Source organism: Tachypleus tridentatus, unplaced genomic scaffold, assembly GCF_004210375.1.
Source record: "Tachypleus tridentatus isolate NWPU-2018 unplaced genomic scaffold, ASM421037v1 Hic_cluster_2, whole genome shotgun sequence".
NCBI classification, from domain to species: Eukaryota; Metazoa; Arthropoda; class Merostomata; order Xiphosura; family Limulidae; genus Tachypleus; species Tachypleus tridentatus.
The window spans coordinates 34,083,552-34,101,303 of NW_027467782.1; the positions used below are offsets into that span (position 1 = coordinate 34,083,552).

At 33.1% G+C, this 17,752-nt stretch overlaps 1 protein-coding gene and 1 long non-coding RNA gene across 22 annotated transcripts in view; one reads left to right on the top strand and one right to left on the bottom strand.

The window, feature by feature from the left end:
- LOC143243109 (uncharacterized) overlaps positions 1–17,752 on the bottom strand; it is a 31,891-nt gene that overhangs the window by 11,581 nt on the left and 2,558 nt on the right. For 4 of the 20 annotated variants that reach the window (XR_013023895.1, XR_013023893.1, XR_013023892.1 and 1 more), the window contains exons 2-3: positions 11,769–13,158; positions 8,822–8,908 (exon numbers count right to left, since the gene is read on the bottom strand). Coding sequence is in view for 3 of the 20 variants with exons in the window: in XM_076486875.1 (XP_076342990.1) it covers positions 2,656–2,807; positions 3,166–3,291 (278 nt within the window). In the remaining 17 variants the exon portion in view is untranslated. The other 16 variants (XR_013023904.1, XR_013023901.1, XR_013023899.1 and 13 more) reach the window with 10 other exon arrangements.
- Positions 13,810–17,752, top strand: part of LOC143243112 (uncharacterized) — a 33,002-nt gene continuing 29,059 nt past the window's right edge. The window contains exons 1-2 of one of the 2 annotated variants that reach the window (XR_013023910.1): positions 13,810–14,931; positions 16,114–16,257. This is a non-coding gene — a long non-coding RNA (uncharacterized LOC143243112). The remainder of the gene's footprint in view (positions 14,932–16,113; positions 16,258–17,752) is intronic. The other variant, XR_013023911.1, reaches the window with a different exon arrangement.

Genomic DNA, 17,752 nt, shown 5'->3' on the forward strand with positions numbered 1-17,752 from the left:
ATCTTGGGATTTGTTGGAATGTATGTTAGGGACAGAGATGGATGTTAAGCTAATTCATCAACTTTTTTAACAATGCAGGTCAAAATCCTTTTCATTTGGTTTAAGAATGATTCTTTTGGAGACACAGAGATATCTGTCTGCACTCCCACTGTAGTTGTGGGATGACATGCAGCAGCCATACATCTGAGATGAAGTGCTGGACAGCAATTTTCAAGCCTCAGGATAAGTAATGTTATGAATCGTTTTCAAATGCTGCATCTCTTTTTTCTTCTAACTATTCTGGACAAGAATGAGCACAGTTCAATGAACCACAACATGACGTCTTTGAGCGACCGAAACACTGACACTGGAAATATCTGAAAGGGTTTGTAATGTATGGCTATACCCTGCAATCAAGATAACCTGCCTTGATTGTGGCAGGTTGATGTGGTAATATATATATCAGAAAAAGGATGTGTTACACTCATACTGGTGGAGAGTTGTTGAATGCTAATTTGCACATGTGGCATACATGTGTAATTAGATAGTAATTCACAGCTAGTAGTGAGTGACAATCTGTGCACGAGAAGGAAATCATATGAAAAATAGCTATAACTGTGAAAAAGGGTGGGTAATTGCACTGGAATTTCAATGTGTGTTTTTTCAGTAAAACTTTACGTGTTATGTTATTTTCCCCATTCTAACTCTACACCTCATATACCGTGAAAAGAAAATATATTGCCCTTTTTATTTTCAAGAATGACTTCACGACACATTTGACTATCTTAAATAGCTTTAAGCCCTTAACAATATATGTATATTTATGCTTAAATTTTATTGCTCTTTGAACTGTGTCTAACTAATGATATCACCACACAAGTTGTGAACCACTTTGTAAACATGTAGCTTATGTTACCTGAAGAAATTATGTAATGCATTGGTTACTAATGAGCATATCACAGGAAATCATTTTGTTTTTTTATTTATTTAACCTACTCTAAAACTTATATTTTATTTACCTTTATAATAATAAATAGTACACATGAAAAACTAGAAATATAGTACTTACCTGGGCCTTTTTTTTATCAACTCTCAATTAAAACTATTATTATAATGGTATTACTGCACTAAATGATTTTTTAGTTAATCAAAATTGCAACAAAGAATACAAAATAACATGCTAAAAGCACATATTGTCCTAGGACTATCAAAATTTTCTGGCTTTCTTACCATTCAGTAAGACCCAATAAAAATTTAGCTAAACTTGCCAATGTGTTTCCTGTGGGAATAAAATTTGCACTGGAAGCAAAATAAACAAACTCCTGTACAGAAAATTATGTAATATAATATTTGGATTTCTGTTGGTTAAAAGTAATATAGTTTTAAATATCAAAGAGAACTAAATATTGGAAACTTGTGAAAGAGAAAACTTAATTATGGGTATGGCTAAATGGACTTGATTTTCTAGTTTATGGCTCTGTAACCAAATGAGATTGAAGGCTGTAAAAATTATACTTTATCTGAGTAATAACAATATTATAATGAGCGACTTATGTTAAATTTTGTACTTCTTGGACAAGTGGTCAATAAATGAGAAAAGAGGAAATACTTAAAATGCAAATATCACAATTCTGAAACAATGGAAAATTGAAGACATTTTTAAATGTTGTCCTATAAAACTAGGAAATTAAAACTATATAATTTCCAAATTTGTATTACAAGCTAAGTTTTGTTGCCAAGTTTACTTACCACGATAATAAAAGTAACTTAATTAACCATAGTTAATATTAAGCGTCTGCCCAGAAGCGGTGTCTTTGTTCAAGGGCATGACGTAGCTGACCTTAACAGATTAGTAAAGGAGGGGCCAGCAGATACCTTAAAACCAGGAAAAATTAAAATTCACCTTCCAGGAAGTGAGCAGCAGCCTAAAGCCATTGTGGTAAGAGGGGTTCACCAGACCATTAACTTAGAATCAGTCACACAAGCTTTAGATGAACAAGGCATTCCACACAATAAAATAGAACGTATAATCTCAAAGAAAACACAGGCACCCACGAATCTCATACGCATTGATATTGACGACAGTTACAACATACAAAAATTAATAAATAATGGAATAACGCTTTGGTATAAAAAATACCAAGTAGAGCAACTGAAAACTCCGGTAGTTGCCAAAGATATGGGCATGTCTCAGCAGCCTGCTTAGCAACACCGAGATGCTGCGGATGTGGCGGGGAACACCATATCAACCAATGCAAAAAAGATAAGGAAACACCTAAATGTTGTAACTGTGGTCAAACCCATACAGCAAATTACAAAGGATGTGATAAATACAAACAAATAAAACAACGTATTTATCAGATCAGAACACCAACAGAACAAAACCAACCTAATACAAACAGCTTACCTAAAACAGACATATCAACAGAATTCAATAAAACAACAAAAACCACGTAAATGCTGAAAGTAAAACAACCCCACAAACAGCAAGAGCAGAACATTAAAACCCAGGACAAGAACACTTTAACACAAACACAAAAACCAGAAGAAAACAGCACCACCATACAAGAAACAAATATTAACACATCAGATAAAACAAGCCTATTCACAACAATAATCAAAAACATAATTACAGAATTCATAACAGAATACACCAAACCAAACCAGACAACTAACTGTTTTGAACTACTGATCAATATCTCCAAAAAACACATCACACCCGACATAATATCAACACTTACTGGATACATGCTCACAGCACAATGTTCACAGTAGTATATATCAACATCCAAGGTGCAATAGCTTCCAAGAAACATGAGATCGAAGACCTAATACAAGAAACTAACCCCCCCATATTATAACAGTAAGCGAAACTCTAATATACAATAACAATAGATTTAAAATAGCAAATTATTCAACCATAAGAAAAGACAGAACAAATAAAAATGATGAAAACAGAGGCATAATGCTTTTCTACAAAGTGGAGCTTTCAGTAATAGAAATTAAATTTAGCAGCAGCAATGAACATGATACTGTAGATATCCTGCAAAGGAATAAAACTGAAGTAACAGTAGCAGGAATTTACTGCTCACCTAACAAACAAATAGATATAACATTACTTAGCAACATCCTTTCCCACAACCAAAACTCCATAGTTATGGAGGACTTAAATAGTAAAAATGTTACCTTTGGATGCCGAAGCTCAAATTCCAATGGTAGAAATCTAATAAAATTCATAGACGATAATAATATAGCTTTAGTAAATGATACCACCCCCACACATACAGCGTATGCCACTAACTCCAGTGACATACTAGACCTGTGTATGTGCACATATAACCTAAGCCAGAAATTAATAAAATTTCAAGTGGGAAAGGATGTTGACAGTGATCACATCCCAATATATTGTGTCTTTGATCTCGCCCCCCCATAAAAATATAACATATAGGAAAGAAAAATTTAATTACAGAAAAGCAGATTGGCAATATTATAAACAGGAATTAGATAACCTGTTACCTAATAAAGTTATAAAAGAAGTTAAAACATGTCGAAATGGATAACTACTGTCAAACAATTACGGAATGCCTTCAGAAAGCTTTGTTTGTTTGTTTGTTTGGAAATTTCGCACAAAGCTACTCGAGGGCTATCTGTGCTAGCCGTCCCTAATTTTGCAGTGTAAGACTAGAGGGAAGGCAGCTAGTCATCACCACCCACCGCCAACTCTTGGGCTACTCTTTTACCAACGAATAGTGGGATTGACCGTAACATTATACACCCCCACGGCTGGGAGGGCGAGCATGTTTAGCGCGACGCGGGCGCGAACCCGCGACCCTCGGATTACGAGTCGCACGCCTTACGCGCTAGGCCATGCCGGGCCGTCTTCAGAAAGCAGCCAAGTTAACAATACCAAAACAACACCATAAAACAACAAACAACACATGTAAACCCACCACAGAAATGATCAATATAATCAAAAAACGAAGACAATTAAGAAGCCAGTACATGATTACAAGAAACAGAGAAACCAAAACGCAAATAAACAACATTAGAAATCACATCAGAACACAAATAAAACAACAAAAACAAAATAAATGGGACAATTACTGCAATAAACTAAATGATAAGACTGACTCGAAAAAATTCTGGTCACATCTTAAAAGACTCACAAATGAAAACACAAACACAAAGAAATATCCTCCACTCGAACATAATAACACTATAGCACACACAAATAAAGAAACAGCCGAAGCTTTCAAAGATCAACTCCAAAATATATTTGAAACTCACACTGATCCAGATATGAATACATATTTCTACAATAGTCACTAATCACATAGTAAACAATAAACATCAATTTGAGCCAATTTTTCCAGTAAACATAACTGATACAAATACAAGTTCCGATACAGATTATGCAAGCACATTAATAACAAATGAAATATCCCTTCAAGAATTACTAGAAGCAATAAAAAACACAAAAATCAAAGCACCAGATGAAGACGAAATACAAGCTATCCTCCTAAAAAAGGGCACTCCGAAATTGTTTGACCACTTAAATTCACTTTTTAACTTATCACTATCCTCAGGATACATCCAAGTTTCTTGGAAGCTTGCAAATATATTAATGTTCTATAAGGAAGGAAAGCCAGCGAATAAACCTAATAGCTACCGACCAATCAGCCTGACCAGCTGTGTAGGCAAAATTCTTGAAAGAATAATCAGTACTAGACTCTCCACATTCTTGGAGATAACATCAAAATTACCAAAAGAACAAAATGGATTCAGGAAACTTAGACAAACGACAGACCACCTAATCAGATTAACCGAAACCATAATAGATAGTTTCAACAAAAAAGAATGTACTGTCGCTTGCTTCCTTGATATCGAGAAAGCATTTGACACTGTTTGGCACGATGGTCTAAGGTTCCGAATGAATGAAATGGAACTACCGCGAGGAATTATTCGCTGGTTATCTAACTTTTTGAAAAATAGAAAATGTAGAGTAAATGTTGAAGGAACTTTTTCTGAATATTTTACTCCACAAGCTGGTGTCCCTCAGGGAGGGGTGGTTAGCCCTATACTTTTCATCATGTATGTAAACAATATTCCACTGAGGGATCCAAATCATGGATTCTCTTCACAGTTCGCAGATGATATGGCAGTCTGGAAAAGTGCCGAAACACCCACGATAGCAGCCACGAACATACAACCACAACTAAATAGAATAAGTGAATACTGTCAAAAATATAGAATAAAAATAAACACAGCAAAAACACAACTCGTAGTCTTTACGAAATCCACAAAACACAAAAAACAACAGCCAGAACTATATATGAATGGCACTCTACTCCAGATTGCCCCATTGGCAAAATTTTTAGGTCTGACCTATGATTCAAAACTAACTTGGATCAATCATGTGGACGAAATTAAAAATAAAGTCTGGCGAAGAACTAACTATGCTAGGAGTCTGACTGGTAAAAACAGTGAAGCATCTACAGATAACATACTAAAAAATCTATAAAACATATATTAGACCTGTAATAGACTATGCAGCTCCAGCATGGATAACTGTAAGCAATAAAATAATTAAAACTAAACTACAAACAATCCAAAACACACTCCTCACAACTGCACACAGAGTTCCAAGAACAATATCATCTCAATTCATTCACAAATACTCGAACATACCAACCATACCAGATAGACTCCCACATATTACAATTATGTACTTTAATAAGAATTGGATGAAAAACGAATTACTATGCGAACTAGACCGGTACCTCATACATGATGAAGCTAGTCCTAAACATCTCTCCCCAGTTAACTTATATTTCAAATATAAAAATAAATAATAAAAAATATATATATAAACTTTAAATAATAATAAAAAATATAAACTTTAAATAATAATAAAAAATATAAAGTTTAAATAATAATTAAAAATTTACATATTTATAGTTTATTTATTTATGTATTAAAAAATGCTACAAGCAAACTTGACATTCTGCTAATAGAATAAAACTGTATATGAGCCAAGATACATGGACATTGTCCTGAAAAGGACCAAATGAAATTCAGTTCACAGTCATAAATATCAATCAGCCAAGAATATAAGTCGGGGTAGGGGCCCGGCATGGGGTAGCGTTAAAGGCGCGGCGCCGTAATCTGAGGGTCGCTGATTGGCCGAAGTCGCGCCAAACATGCTCGCCCTCCCAGCCGTGGGGACGTCATAATGTGACGGTCAATCCCACTTTTCGTTGGTAAAAAAGTAGCCCAAGAGTTGGCTACTTGGGTGGTGATGACTAGCTGCCTTCCCTCTTGTCTTACACTGCAAAATTAGGAACGGCTAGCACAGATAGCCCTCGAGTAGCTTTGTGCGAAATTCCAAAAACCAAGTACGGGGAGGAGGAAGAGGTCATACAGAACCTGACCCTCCAGGGTATGAACTTTTACTACCCAAACACCGACGACTGCTTACATTAAGCAGACTTTTATCACTTGTTTTGATTCACCCTAAGAATATCAGTGACCTAACTATTGAAAAACACACTAAAATTATGAAAACTCATTTAATATTAAAGATAGTTATGTACAGTATAATAATTCATGCTTTTAGTTAATATGTACACAATACTTGTACCACACACTTGTTACATAAGTTGTTTTAATTTTTAAAGTTATAAAAACAGATAAAATGTACCAGCATGCATTTTTAAAATGTATAAAAATAACATTCAATAAAATTACAGTAATATAATAGCTTATGCTCTTTGTTTTGAATGAGTTTTAGCTACATAAATAATGTCATTGTACTTATAAAGCCAATTATTGTTGGTTAGTCACAATTATCTACCTGATTTATGTCTCTGCTAAATGTACCAGCATGCATTTTTAAAATGTATAAAAATAACATTCAATAAAATTACAGTAATATAATAGCTTATGCTCTTTGTTTTGAATGAGTTTTAGCTACATAAATAATGTCATTGTACTTATAAAGCCAATTATTGTTGGTTAGTCACAATTATCTACCTGATTTATGTCTCTCTACCAGCTGCATTTTAAAATGTATAAAAATAACATTCAATAAAATTACAGTAATATAATACTTATGCAGAACTCATAATGGATTGTTGGTTAGTCACAATTATCTACCTGATTTATGTCTCTGCTAAGTGTTATAACCAGAACTCATATGGAATAAAACTGTATTTCTTTCCAACCACTCCGAAAGAAAATATTTAACTCTCACTGATAAAGAATAAATATTTATAATTACAAGTTATACATTAGTACAATTTTAGTGCCAGACCTTAAAAAAATAATGAAAAATAAATATTTAGAACTTTAAATGGGTGAAATTGTAAACCTGATGTTCCACACTTTAGAAATTCTTTTATATATGACTAATGCTAAAAAAATCCTCACTTATGTCAGGGAAATGTATCTCTAAAAGTAGAAAGCAAAGAGGTTCCATCTTTAAACACATTTAAGACTACATGTCAAGAGCAATATTAATATGGTAGAATACATCATGATGTATTTCAGTTTCTATATAATACATAAGGTATAAAAACCATAATAATTCTGGAAAGTATTTTAACTTTTTCTTGAATAACTCAGTTTGAAAGATTCAACTTATGTTATTTGCTATTTCTAAAAAATAGCATCTTAAAATCCTTTATCACCAACTTAGACAGCCAGATCATTGATGTATCCAAAGATAATCTGTATTAATAACATTTTATGTAGTAATTCTTAAAAGTCTTCAGTTAACTATAAAATCCTATGTTTTTTAGTACTATTAAACCTCACATTGACATATTCTCCTGCTCATTTTACACCACTTTAAAACAAGCAAAAGCAATAATGGAAAAAAAAAAAATCAAAATTTTTGTATTTATATGTTTACAAAAACATGCCATATCAACATGTAGGGAGAGGTTAAGTGATTAATAATATATCACGTATTTCGTGATGACGAGAAACCAACTTGAAGTAAAAATGTATTTCAGGACAACTGTTGCAAACTCCTTCTTTGTTAATCTGGAGATGACCTAAGAAGGTCAAAACATTGTTCTCAATTTTGTTTTGGTATCACCAGTTGTCCTAAGATACATATCACATACTTGTTATGTTACTGGAAAGTGATACAACAATGGGAATATACAAATTTCAGAATTTCCTGCTCACACTCTCTATTGAATTACATAGAAATAACTTATGAGAAAGCTAGTCTAATCTAGCATTTGTATTAGGTAAAATTAAAATAATAAACCTTTACACTCCATACAAAAATTATACTGCACAACAATTTTTTTTAAATTTTTTGCTTCCTGAAAAGGTTTTGCTGATTGTGGCAGGTATCTGGGTGGGTATGCACAAATATAGTTTTGGTTTTGCTTCATCAGTAGAAACTTTGAGAAATAGTCAGTTAGCTGTTTACTGGCAATAACTTATTTAATTGTGTTTATGTTTGTAATACACTATTAAGTTCAACATAATTAAAAGTGTTTTGCTCCTGATTTTGTTTGTATTCAATGTCCAGTGCATCACGTTCCAGTGTTCAAGAGTAGTCAGCAAGCATTGACAAATTCCAGTTGCCCTGATATTGTTTTCCCATTGTAGCAAAACTGAAGATTTCAATGAAACTATACGTAATGGGCAAATGTGGACGTGATTTTCATGATCAGCAGCCAAACATCTATAAGGAACACCCAACAGTGTTCAAGAAGCAAAAACTTCGTTGTGCAGTGTTATCTAACATTAACTTCATTCTCCACAAGCAAGGAAAGGTGACAGAAAAAAAACCTATTTCTTAATATAAAGAGTAGTATTTTACCTTTCTCATATTTCTGTGTTGTTACAGATTTTAATGTCAAGTTCAGGTCCTCAATTTCCTTCTTTTTCTTCCTACTTGTTGATCTACCTAAGGTCATGTGAGTAGAGTGTGATTACTCTTATATTACCAACAATTTGTTTGAACCATTGTATCAATAACTTTAATAAACATGGCATACTATTTCACTGATTAAGTAAACAAATTATGCATTACAAAGATAATTAGAGTTTTAAAATATTCAAAACATATTATGTAATAAATGTTCATTAAAAATAAAGAAAATGTGACAGCTGTTAAGATGAAAATTACACTTTATGAATTTGACATTAATGTGGTACTTATAAGATAACTATATGGAAGTATTATTTTACACAGCCTTTCATACTGTTTTTCTTCATACTTTTCTACAGACAATGTTGATGATAATTATGAAATTACAAAGTGTTAAAGACATGTTAAAAGGTCAACAGAAAATTCTGCAGTTTCAAACACTGGTAAAAGTTAAGGTAGCCTTGGATACCTTGTTTGACTAATATTTTGAATGCTAATGCACTGTCTTCTCATAAGTTTATAAGAACTGACCACACCTTTTCAGCATGATATTAAAGCAGTAAAATGAGGTAAATAACACCCAGAATTTGCCTTTATCAGACCCAACTTAAATTCATCTGATCTATTTAGGATGTGTGTGTGTTGGTGTGCATCACCACTGAATATACCCCAAATCAGTCATTTTCTGACCTCAACAAAGTATTTGGTTATTTCAAAATCAGATTTGATACACTAGCCAAAGAATACTATAAAAAAACAGAAACAAGAAACAGTCTCATCTTTACCTGACACACCATCTCATGTGCACCAGACAAAACAATATCACCAAACAAGAAGCATCACAATGTAATTTGAAAACAATTAGTCAACATGACTGTAATCCATCATTACTACACAACCTGTGTGAGGAAATTAGTCACTCACACAATCAGCAGAACTTCACAAGTAGCATGGAAATTTCTAAGGCAGACATAAAGACAGCTTTCTGTGCAAGACGTGAACTGCCTCTAAAAAAGATTAATTTTTGATTACTGAATATTGAAGATGGTAATAATTGGACACACAAGTTGATTATTTTCATAAAATTAATTGATTACTTTGCATGAAACTAACTCATGTATCAATTCTCATTCTGATTAAGAAATTTTGAAATTTAACCATGAATTTTGCAACAAGTTATTTTATGGTCTGGCCTAAAGCTAAGCAATGTAAATCTAATTCAGATAGTCAAAGTGAGAGAAAAATAGTGCCACCATCAACACAGATAACCATTTATTTTAGTTTCTGTTCATATACATTAAAATTACAAATGGTTGATATAAATAAATCAACTTTTTTTAGACTGTTTGCAAATTTTTAACACTGCTTCCACAGGCCAGACACCCAGGATTTGTGCTGAATGGCTATCCTTAATAAATAAAATCATTCTAGAATGAGCTAAAACTCACTTTTAGAGTTTTCTGGTTGAACAAAAATCTCCTACAAAGTTTTATGAAAAAAATATGCAGATTTAGTAATGCTATTGAAAGTTTTTGACTCCCATAGTACACAGTAGTAAACTTGGAAGATGTGTATGTTATGTTATTAACTATTTGTTCTCATTCTTGCTTTTTGTTTTTAGAGTAGGTACAAAGGCCATGACCTTCACATCAGTGGGATAATTCTCATCTAGCTATTTCAAAAGTTTGTTCTTCAATCTATCTTTCATTTCTTTAAACATCATTGACTAGAATATCAGTGCAAGTATAACTTTTTCTGGCAAAACTTGTTGCACATTATTGGCATATGAGAATAGTTTTGTATCATCAGATTTAATTGTATTTCCAGTCATGTTCATAAGATCATCTGGATCTCCTGGAAGTAATGTAGTACTAAAAATCCTTAATCCTGCCATGCAGAATGCAAGCAATCAACTGTTCTTTTCAAGAGCACTGAAACTTGATGCTTTTCATCGAGCTTCTTGATTTGGAAAGTTTAATGTTGTTGTGCATTCAATACCAAATTGAATCGGCATTGCTCCTGTGCCATGTTGAAATACCACAACGTCTTGCTTTACACTTCAATTTTGGATTATCTGCATCATTCATTCAGTGTCACAAACTCCATGGGATCCTCAGAAGTTCTGCTAGACATTTCGTCTTCATCACTCTCCAGTGGAATAGATGAATCAGTCCTTTATTTTCTCTTTCTTCATACTTTTAAATTACCTTGCAGTTCTTTCACACCTGTTTTTTATGCAATTTTGACCTCTAAGTCTGAACCATTACATCTACACTGTCACTTTGAACTTACAAGTCACTTTCTTCTTTTCCTGTATCAATGTTACTTTATCAATACAGGATCAGCACACTTAATCACTGAATGTTGTAGCATGTTGACATCTGTTTTGTGGCCAGCTGTAGATCAAATTTTCACAAAGTGTGCAACAGTTATCTGTATTTTGGCCAATCAGGTTTTGGTAAAGGTATCAACCAATTAACTAAAGATCCGAAGTGACTGCAAAGTGCAATTATCTACCCATGCTGTTTTTGGTCTTGTATCTAAATTTGTTTTAATGAAAAACTATTTAATATTATAAAAACTAGTTTTTCATAGTTTAAAACTTGCACATAAAGAATCATTAATACAATTAAGTTATGAAGAGAAGTACTTGCCCTGTTAAGTGCTCTTGAAGCTTTACTAGTTGCTTCACGTGTACAAGTGACAGTAAGAATAAAACCATAATAACCTGTAGGACTCACTCAACCACTAGAAATACCTTTTTCTGATTACAATAGAGCCACAATTCAAAGCACGTTTTTCACCATTGCCTTTAAAGTCTAAAAATTTACAATTTATGTAGTCCCAAGTTATATACTAATAATTTCATTTTAAAATGTTGTCCAAATCTACTTACACAATTCGGCAGACACTACTTGTAATGAGAATGAACAATTATTAATTATGTGGTTAACTAACTCGTTTTCGTATTAACCCTCACAGACCAGCATTAGGCTTAGCAGCTACGATAAATTCAAGTTACAGTACATTTTTACAAGTACAAATATTGCACTGGTTAATATTTACAATGTCCTTGTACACGACAATAAAATTTAAATATGTTTCACTTTTTTTCTTCTTGTAAATTTTCTTTCCTGATTCGTTTGGTTTTTCCTTGGGGTGATCACTTCACATAAATAAATCTATAAACATTTTACTGCATCATATCTTTTAACCCCAACGTAATGAATGCAATATTTTGCTTGCAAATTGTCAGTGACCTGCGTAGTAAGCTACATGTGTTATCGAGCGACCTCTGCAATTCCAAAAAAGTGCCAAGCGAATCTGCAAGAAAATTCTCGTCATATTAAGAATATTAAAAAGCGTACGTATGCTTATATTCTTGTCATTGTTAGTAGAATGGAATATTTTGTAATTCTAGCAGTATTATGAGATTAAAAGGTGACAAATAGGACTTGGATGATATCACAATAGTTGTCTCCAGATCCTAAGGTAAGTAATTAATGTGATTTTAATCTGTAATGTTTAATATTGCATTAGTACTAAAACTGGCGCTCATGCCCACGAAGGCCCGGCATGGCCTAGCGCGTAAGGCGTGTGACTCGTAATCCGAGGGTCGCGGGTTCGCGCCCGCGTCGCGCTAAACATGCTCGCCCTCCCAGCCGTGGGGGTGTATAATGTTACGGTCAATCCCACTATTCGTTGGTAAAGAGTAGCCCAAGAGTTGGCGGTGGGTGGTGATGACTAGCTGCCTTCCCTCTAGTCTTACACTGCTAAATTAGGGACGGCTAGCACAGATAGCCCTCGAGTAGCTTTGTGCGAAATTCCCAAACAAACAAATGCCCACGAAATGTGTAAAGCTAAAATTCTACGTCGGATGTTGATCAAAGCTGGAAGTAGCGGTAGTTGTGAGTTTATTATTGCAATTACAAACTATAAATTAAAGTACTTCAAAGTGTATATGAGATTGGGATAAATGGCTCATTTATTATTTGAGTTCATATTGTTTTGTGATACAATAACTTGTAAGTTACTCAAAATTTCGAATAGAAAGACTTACATTTTCAAAGCAGTATAGTTTTGTAATAAACTTTTCAAATTCCGAGTGAAAATTCGTTGGATATCAGTTTGTTTGTTTGTTCAGAATTAAGCACAAAGCTGCACAATGGGCTATCTGTGCTCTGCCTACCATGGGCTTCGAAACCCTGGTTTTAGTGGTGTGAGCCTGCAAACAAACCGCTGTACCATTTGAGGCTTGGACATCAGTATGAGCACCTTTCTAAAATCTAAATTGTATTTCATTAGGTGTCAATTAAGTCCTAAAACGTAACCTTAAGAATATTAGCAATAGAAATAATACATTTAGCAGATTAGGAATAAAATATTAGTTCTTAAAGCTATAGTCTTTGATTGACAATGTAGTACCAAAGAAACTGCTGTTGTGGCATATAACACAACTCATTAAGGATGTTCATTCGAAGCATTCAATTTCACACACACACACACACATATATACATACATTCTTTTGGGATCACTGGCCATTAATAGGAAGCCAAAGGGTCTGATATTAATGAAGATGAAAAAGTTCTTAAACTGTTCAGTTACTTATTTTGCTTATGCTTGTGACGTTTTTGGATAAAATACATATAATTTTCACAATAAAAGATTATTACTTAAATCTCAAATATTTGCATATTTTATACAAATTTATTATAAAAACATTTTCACCATTTCAGTGTTGATTTGATAAAAATACACATGTACTGATTATACTTTATATATGTATATATTTGTTTGTTTGTTTTGAATTTCGTGCAAAACTGCTCGAGGGCTATCTGCGCTAGACATTCCTAATTTAGCAGTTTAAGACTAGAGGGAAGGCAGCTAGTCATCACCACCCAGCGCCAACTTTTGGGCTAATATTTTACCAACGAATAATGGGATTGACCGTCACATTATAACCTTCCCACGGTTAAAAGGGCGAGCATGTTTAATGTGACGGGGACTCTCAAAGTAATTACAGGTATTAGAAAACATTTCTTCTGTCTGGTGATAAGGTGGAGTGAGAAACTTCGAATTCAGAAATAATCCGCGAAGTACAAATGACTCAATAAAGGAAAATGAATACTGAATACTACATGTTGTCTTCGTTTCTTTGTATCAGAAACATTACGCGAAAAGTAACACAACAAAATATGTTTTGTGAGGTGGATAGACTTAAAAGTACATTATTTTGTTATTTTGCTTCTCTTGTACTCCTGGAAGGTTCTACATTTATGTTATTTCCTCTGAGACCTGAATATCCACCTCGGTGTTTGCCTTATATGGAGACTGCTACTCCTTTACCAACGAATAGTGTGATTGACTGTAACATTATAAAGCCCCCATGGCTGGGTGGGCGAGCGTGTTTGGTGTGACCGGGATTCGTACCCGTGACCCTCGGATTCCGAGTCGAACACCTTAACACGCTTGGCCATGTCGGGCCATATATGTATATATACAGTCATAAACTTTCGCAGTTTGTAAAACAATATTAAAAATATTTTTAGCATAATATTTTTACAATTTGAGTTATCTATAAGTATATAAGATAACGTGTACACTCTTGCATAATTTTAAAAGGTAATAGTTTTTATACATTTAATTATTTTCCTACTGTAAATTGTTGTTTTCTTTTTTGAATTTTGCGCAAAGCTACTCGAGGGCTACTTGCGCTAGTTGTCCCTAATTTAAGACTAGAGGGAAGGTTGCTAGTCATCACCACCCAATGCCAACTCTTGAACTACTCTTTTACCAACGTACAGTTGGATAGACTGAACCATTATAACGCCTCAAGCATGTTTGGTAAAAAGACTAACCTAGGGTTGGCAATAGGTAGTGTTAAGTCGTTGCTCTTCCGAGACCCTCAGATAACAAGTCGCATGCCTTAACCCACATGGCCATCCCGGGCCACCAACTGTAAATAATATGATATGATGGTGGATTTGTTAATGTATCTTTGTATGTATTGGAGCCTTCTTAACCATGAAATATTGTTTTTACTGCAAAATACTTACAGGTAAATATCAGCCATTTTCTTTGAAATTAAACATCTGTTTTCAATTTTCTAACTTTGAACTTCATACAACTTTTGAACCACTTACTTAATCAAATGAGATTCTGGTTCTTATTCCATAGTATCAACTATTATTTGTATCTTGATAAAATTATTGCAAATTTTAACAGCAAAGACACCATATATAAATATGTTTTGAATCCCATTAGAAAATAATGGTAGTGTGAAGGTTTAAAATTATTTAAGTATGATTATTTACACACATTGAAAAACCTTCAGTAGTCTAATGTATTTGACTGTGGTGAAACAAGCTAAAAGAATTAGGAATCTTTTTTTTAGAGAAATTTATAATTTGAAAACAAGAAGGCTATTTTAACCTTGATATAAGATTTTGATGTGGGCTACCATTGCATTTAATAGCTTATAAGGCTCACTGGCATACAACAACTACAGTAGTGGTTGGAATACTATTGATGTAAGTAGTTTGTTATAACAACAGTTTTTTATGATATGAAGTTTGTGAATGCTAACTTAGAAAAGGTATTCACTCCATAACAACTGTTATACAAGTGTTCATTGTCTGTTCCCTAGTAGGAAAGAGGTTAGTGTTTGAATTTATAATGCTAAAGTCAGGGTTTTGATTCCCCTTGGTGGACACAGCAGATAGCCTGATGCTGCTTTGCTATAACAGAACAAACACATTCCATCTAATGTGTACAGAATATTATCCACCATCCATTCACCATATTGTCTGGTTGAAATTATTTATGAATGAAATCATTAGATCATTAATGCATATAATAAACCTTTGAAGTCCAAAGTACATGTAGTTTTTATATTAATTAATGCATTCAGAGGGATTTTATGTTTCTAGCTTGTTATATTACATTCTCAAAGTATATTTGCAATTTTTCTTCATTTTGTTTCACACAACTATTTAAAAGTTATTATATTTTATCAGAATATGTCACTTTTATGACTGAACCTTTTTATATTTATTATTCAGGTAAAATAATAACATTTGGTCAATCTACAATCTCTTAAAGGTGAAAAAAAATTATATCTGAGGTAGCTCATATCCTTATGTTTTCATTATCAGTTTTGAGGGTTATTTTAGGAGTCACAAGACAATGGAAAAATTCCATACATATAAAAAATTTGCTAATGTGTTCATGTGCTATGTAGCAGCAGTAGTGGATTTATCAAGTGGAAGCTGACATATGCTCTCCACAGAGATCCATTGTATGGGTTTTCTCTGCACAAAACCACAGCTGGCCACTGTACAATGTTTTATCTCATTAGACAGGACTTAGTGTACAAACAGTACCGGTATGTATTTTTTTTCTGGTTATAATCAGCTATGTTTTTTGAGTAGTTGTGATACATGCTTTATTACATAGTGGGGTTTAACTACATTGATTTAGTGATGATGTTGTGAATTTTATTTCCTGAAAAAAGGTAATTATAGCCTTTAGGTGTTGATGATCTTCCTTATCTGGTAAAACATAACTGGAGTAATCATGTTGTATATTTTGTTATTCAGTGAGGTATGAGTTTAGTGCATCATGTAGTCATAGAATTTGATTTTGGACCTTTTGAGATGTAAATGCAGTGTTTTGTTATCATGAAAATTGTAGTCAAAAATAATAATATCTAGATATTTTCAAACATTTGTTAACTTTTCATAAGTCTATGCAATCACTGTCTTCAGAAAGTTTTACTCATGAAAAAATCTAAAGGAACTCAACACTGCCAGTTTTATGCCCTGTAAAAGTGTTTTATGTGCATTACATCAAGGTCATAAAAGCAAGAATTTGTTTATCCTTTTAATACTACTAAAATACTAGGGTATAAACATTTGATAATTTTTTAGATTTTATAATGTCATTAAAACTTTTAATTACTTTTCCATTATCTACAATTTTTACCCTCTTGTAAGTTACAAAAACACAATGTGCTCATTACCTTTGAAGGATTTTCAAAATGACAGGGTTTATAATTTTGTTGTTTTCTGACAATAATTATATTTGCTCTGGCTGCAAGCTAAGAAGTGATGTACTAAATTAATTTTAGTTCTCCTATATTGTGTTTATGAAGAACACTTGATTATAAGTTCCAATAAAAATTGCCAGGTTTATCAGCAGCTTTATTTAAAACCTTTAGATACCTACCTTGTAGCTTAATAATGGAAAATGTTACTACCACAGCAGCTTCTTGGATATAAAATATGGCAATTGTCAGTCAGGTCTTCAAAGAAATCTATGCAGTCTTGATAACATTCTGTAAGCCCTGACATAATGTGATTGGGATTAACTTGTTGCCACTTGCTGGTAATATCAGCAGCAGGTTACCACAGAGATGTATTGTTCTTAGTAAACATATACAGTAAATGCCATTGAAATAATGGACTTTGTGTAATTTCAGATTACTGTACCTATTTGGGCAGCTGTTTTATACAGGGTGAAATTCCAATGTAGGGTTAAGAATGTAAAAGAACAGACCAACATTTACTATTATGTAGTATATATAGCTGCAAATCTACAGTATGACTTAAATGAGTCTTACATATTATAAATGATCGAGTCTGATTGTAAGCACTTGCCTGTAATGGCAAATTCATTGCTTCTGACTTTAACCCTCTTCCTCTAGAAATATTTCTTGAGACATCTCTGAACCAAATAGTTTAGAAATAGAAGATATTTTATTTTTTACCTAAAAACATTGGATGAATTTCTATTTCTTAAAATGTTACAGAAGTTGCTATTTAAGAGATGTTTTCTTTTAGGAAAGACAAATAGAAAGTTCACTAACATAAGTTTCAGTA